We start from the raw sequence: 5,366 nt of genomic DNA on the forward strand, positions 1-5,366 counted from the left end.
TCCCCTGCCTGCTGCTCACCAGTGCTCCCTGGGAACCTGAGGGCTGCTGCCGCCATGGGCAGGCTCTTTTTGTGACCACAATCCTGGGAGCCTGTGCTAGGGGACAGGGTATAGAAGATGACCCACCTGAGTCTGGTGCATCAGTGTCACCTTCAGGCTGGGGGGTGGGAATTCCCGGTAGCTACCCTGCCTACAGCCCCAGGGAGGACAGGGGTATCCCCTGAGTATGTGGCCCCACGTGCCCTTTCTTCAGAGCCTGGAGCGTTTTTCTGAGTGTCACTTTCCCTGCAGACGTCTGTGGCAGAGGTGTTGGTGGATTTGTGGGTCATCTCCCTCCACCTGCCACACTGTTCATACTGGGGCTAAGCCCCTTCTTCACATCCTCCCAGGTCAGGGCCTAGCCCTGGGGCTGTGAGGCTGGGGCAGCATGGGAGTGGAGTAGGACCAGGACATCTGTCTCCACACTTCCTGTGGGCTGTTACTGATTAAACCTGGGGCCCCTGATTTCCCAGTGCTTAGAGCTGAACCCTGGAGTGGTGAGCTCCCCTCAAGGCTCTACTGGTGACCCAGGCTGGTCTTTGTGTGTCCTGGCTCTGTGCTCCCTGAGATGGGGAGGGTCCCCTAGGGTCTCCCAGACCCTCTGAGACGGGGAGGGTCCTCCAGGGCCTCCTGGACCTTCTAAGACAGGAAGGGTCCTCCAAGGCCTCCCGGGCCCTCTGAGACAGAGAGGGTCCTCCAGGGCCTCCCGGCCTCTCTCAGACAGAGAGGGTCCTCCAAGGCCTCCCGGGTCCTCTGAGACAGAGAGGGTCCTCCAGGGCCTCCCAGCCCCTCTGAGACAGAGGGTCCTCCAAGGCCTCCCAGCCCCTCTGAGACGGAGAGGGTCCTCCAGGGCCTCCCGGCCCCTCTGAGACGGAGAGGGTCCTCCAGGGCCTCCCGGCCCCTCTGAGATGGAGAGGGTCTTCCAGGGCCTCCTGGGCCCTCTGAGATGGAGAGGGTCCTCCAGGGCCTTTGGGGCCCTCTGAGAAGGGCAGGGTCCTCCAGGGCCTCTGGGGCCCTCTGAGACGGGCAGGGTCCTCCAGGGCCTGGGCACCCACAATGACAGGTTGTACCTTGCCTCTCTCACAGGTATGAATGCTGCCGTCAGGGCTGTGACACGGATGGGCATTTACGTGGGTGCCAAAGTCTTCCTCATCTACGAGGTAAGGCCTCTGTGGACTGTGTTCTGCCTTGTCAATTCTTCGTGGGTCACCCTGAAAGCCTTTGGGTGGCCATTTGGAGTCATGGGTGCACATGGTCGGGCTGTGAAGACCTGCTGTCCAGGGAACCAGCTAGCTGAGGTGCAAAGGCTACGGGGCCTGGCCTGGAGGTTCGGGGGAGGACAGCAGTGCAGTAGAAGGGAGAGAGCAGGAGGGGACAGGAAACCCTGTCCCACAGCAACTTGATCAGTGTTCAACCCCAGAGGCCTGGGTCTGGGGAGGAGGGTCTCCTGGAGGCTGGCCCTCCACCTGCTCCTGGTTCTGCCGCGTGTCTTTGGTCACTCCCCTGAGGGGCCTGGCACCTCCACCAGTGGTCCCCTGACCGCAGCCCTCCTGCACCTCCACACCCTCCTGTGTATGAAGGACACAGAGAGGGGAACAGCAGACTAGTTTGTTCTGTTACCACCGCATGGGACGCCCCCTTGCCTCCGCCCCCATTCCCTGTTGTGGATTTGGGGCTGACTCTCCAGCCAGTGCGTTTACAGCACACTCACGAACCTAGGCCTGTGGAATTCCTTACATTGTCCTGTGGTTTCCTGGCGGCCTTTTGTTATTTTGTTTTCCTTTTTTACACAAAATGTAGCAGCTCTCAGGGCTCCAGGGCTCCTGCCTCCGGGCCTCTGCCTGTGCCTTCTCCCTGGGTTACACGGTGGGTCCACACCCGGCCCTGGGCTCTATGGAGATGGCAGTCGGTGTGAATGGATGACTGAAGGAATGAATGAGTGAGCAGACTGTGCAGGCACCTAGCTCTCAGCAGGCAGGCAGAGGAGGCAGCTGGGCCACACAGGGTGGGTCCAGTCCTATCCCCTGAGGCTGGGCGCCTGCTGGCAGGTGTATCTCTGCACCTCCTCCTCTTCTGGTGCCTCCTGTTGGGTGATGGGGGGGGCAGAGGTGATTTTCCTCCATCCTGCCTAGTTGAGAGTGGGATGGAGCCCTGCCATGAGAGGCGATTACCAAGAGGAAACACCAAGTTATCTGCCCATCATGGCACCTGTGCGGTTGTCTGGGCAGTGGCGTGGAGTTCTCCTTACCTAAGATCTCACCAGCTCCAGAGAAGCCACAGGGCAGAGGGGAGCAGTTTGAGGCGCAGGAAGGCGGCAGCACAGGCAGGTTGACTGGGGGTGCTGACAGTATGCTCAGCTCCCCAGTCTCTGCTGCCCTGTCTTCAGGTAGGGAAGCGGGAGGGCAGAAGGACCTTTATAATTCCCAGTCCTGCCTTTAGGTACACAGAGGCAGGCAGAAAGCTGCCTGCACCTGCTTCTTCCTGGCCTTTAGCTTAGATATCTGTGTCCAGAGGCACATTTGAGGTGACACATTCTGGTGCACATTGAGGTGACACATTCTGGTGCAGAGGCCAAAGGGAACAAAGGGAAACATCCCTTTTGCCCTTTGGAGGGTCACTGAAAAATCAGCCCACGAGAAGCAGGTTATTGATAACAGGAGAAAAGGCACAGGAACTCCTCAGTGTGGGTGCCCTGCCGCATAGTGGGGCTCAGCTGGTCCGGCGGCCTCCTTCCAGGGCAGGGCAGGTGGGAGTGCCGGTCATTTAGGGGAGTAAATGATTTCCAAGGGAGTTCAATGGGCTGGAAGGACATCCAGTAGCCTGGGACAAAGTCTTAGGCTGCAGAGCAGACAACGGTTTGTGACAAAGGTCTGTGCAGGTGTGTTGGCAGACTCCAGCTTTCTTCTTGAACATGAGTTCAGTTAATGAGGACTCAGGGAATGGTCCAAGGTCATTGTCTTCTTTGGTGGGTCAGGACTTGGGACAGATAAGGGAGCTTATCTGTGGTCCTCTGAGACTCCAAAAGGCCACTCCCCCCACAGCTTGCCCAGTGCTTTGGGGGAGCTGGTGGCAGCGGAGGGTCAGAGAGACCATTGTGGCAAGGTGCCACATTTGGGGCACCAGTCTCTGAGCTCCAGCATGGTCTCCTTCAGTGGGGACACCAATCCTTTCCTTGTGGAGATGGTAAGGCACAAATGCTGATGCCACCTTGTGGGCAAAGCAGTTTTTACAGTCCTGGATGGGGAGGAAGGCTTAGGAGGAGGAGGAGGAGGCCAGCCCCGGAGTGTGTGGGAGAGAAGTGAGCTGGGCTTGGGAGGAGAGGTGGTACAAAGTGGGGGAGGTGTGCAGGGACGTTATAGGAGGTTCCCAGGGCAGGAAGGAAGGTTGTGTCTGTGAGACTGATTCCAGCAGACCCAGCCACATCACTGGGGACTGGCTGTTCTTTGGACCTGGAAAGCTGGGCTGACCACGCCCACCTGTTCCTCCACCCAGCAGGACAGGGTCCAGGCCGACACTGTCTCTGTGGCAGGTGCTGGGCAGTGCAGAGGGTCTCTGTGCTTTGTAGCCACTGGTCCAGCCAGGCAGAGCTGTGGTTTTGGAATCATTTTCCTGTTTTAATCATGCCTGACAGAATGTGGGGTATGGGGGCCTGGGCCAGAGGCAGCAGCCCCTCGTTCCTCAGATGGGAGCCTCTGCTCTCCTGTAGCCCCAAGAATATTCTCGGCGGGGGGGCACCTGCCCAAGTAACCCGGCTGCATGTGGTGGGCTGCGGGACTTCCGTGTCCTGCTGCAGACCCTCCTGTGCCCAGTGCGTGCACTGCCCCTGCCTACCCCAGGGCCTCACTGTCCAGCTGGGGAGGGAGGTGCAGGGAGGAGCCCAGGGCTGCAGTCTGCCCCTGGCTGGTCATGCCCTGAGGGCCTGGGGTGCTGCATGGAGGAGGCCACTCTCCTGCCTTTCTCATGTCTCCACCCTCCCTGCACCACACACACCCTTTCTTCAGACTGGGTGAGAGCTCCGGACAGTAGGGAAGGGGTGGCCATGAGCAGGGAAGCAGGCACAGGGACAAAGGCTGTCCAGATGCCAGTGGCAGATGTCACAGGAAGATTCAGGTTGGAGCTGCTATAAGGACTGACCCACAGTGCCAGGACAGAAGACCAGTGCTGCCCAGCACTATGGGGATGTGGAGTGGGTGAGGAGCTCGCCACCTGCACTCTGGGGCCTGTGGACAGTGCTAGTGATGGTGCTCGTGGCTACTGGGCCTGCCTGAAATGTGCATGTCCCTGTAGGAACACATGTGTTCTTTGCAGCTCAATTCCTTCCCTTCCCTTTCTTTCTGAGATAGAGCCTTACTCTGTTGCCCTGGGTAGAGTGCTATGGCATCATAGCTCACAGCAACTTCAAACTCTTGGGCTCAAGAGATCTTGCCTTACCTCCCAGATAGCTGGGACTATAGGTGTCACCACCGCATCTGGCTAGTTTTTCCATTTTTGGTAGAGTTGGGGTCTTGCTCTTGCTCAGGCTGATCTCAAATCCCTGAGTTCAAGAAATCCACCTGCCTTGGCCTCCCAGAGTGCTAGGATTGTTTGAGCTACTGTGTCTGGCCCCTGATTTCTAATCTCTACAAATTGGAGACCTCTCTGGTGTCCATAGGCAGCAGGCAGGTGGTGACCCCTGGGTACTCACAGCTGCAGAGGTGAGAGATCCACAGATGTGGGGGAGTGGGAAGCCAGGAACAGGGGCCCATGTGTCATTTCCACATTGAAACAGGCAGATCTAAGCCAGTGGTGCCATCAGGAGGCAGGACAGCCAGTTCCTCTGGGGTCTTCTGGGTGCTGGTCTTGGCTGTGTTGATCCTGGTGTGGTGCTGGGGGCCCATTCAGGCCGCTGAGTGGTCATGCCCACATGCCCGTGGCAGACTCGCCAACTGTGACAAGGGCAGGATGCCCTGGGCCAGAGGGGCTCACAGTAAGGACCCTGGGCCTGCTTCTTGCTACTGGGGCTTTGGCCACAGCTGTGGGGCCCCTGTGTCATGCCTGCCCCTCCTGTTTCAGGGCTACGAGGGCCTCGTGGAGGGAGGTGAGAACATCAAGCAAGCCGACTGGCTCAGCGTCTCAAACATCATCCAGCTGGTGAGCCGTGCCCGCTGCATGACAAGTGGTGTGTGTGGGGACACGGACACACACAGACACAGCACACACATCCAGAGACACCCCCCCCCACAGACACAGCACACACATACAGAGACACCCCCCCACACACACAGACACAGCACACACATACAGGGACACCCCCCCCACACACAGACACAGCACACACATACAGAGAC

At 58.8% G+C, this 5,366-nt stretch overlaps 1 protein-coding gene across 1 annotated transcript in view; it reads left to right on the forward strand.

Moving 5' to 3' along the window:
- Positions 1 to 1,115: 1,115 nt before the first annotated feature.
- The window catches only part of PFKL (phosphofructokinase, liver type), an 18,621-nt gene continuing 14,370 nt past the window's right edge, over positions 1,116 to 5,366 (forward strand). Inside the window, exons 1-2 of the mRNA XM_023518090.1 lie at positions 1,116 to 1,199; positions 5,092 to 5,169. Of these exons, the coding sequence (XP_023373858.1) occupies positions 1,128 to 1,199; positions 5,092 to 5,169 (150 nt within the window). The 5' untranslated portion in view covers positions 1,116 to 1,127. The remainder of the gene's footprint in view (positions 1,200 to 5,091; positions 5,170 to 5,366) is intronic.

This window comes from Otolemur garnettii, unplaced genomic scaffold (genome assembly GCF_000181295.1).
Source record: "Otolemur garnettii isolate 467f Iridium unplaced genomic scaffold, OtoGar3 scaffold00128, whole genome shotgun sequence".
Classification (NCBI taxonomy): domain Eukaryota; kingdom Metazoa; phylum Chordata; class Mammalia; order Primates; family Galagidae; genus Otolemur; species Otolemur garnettii.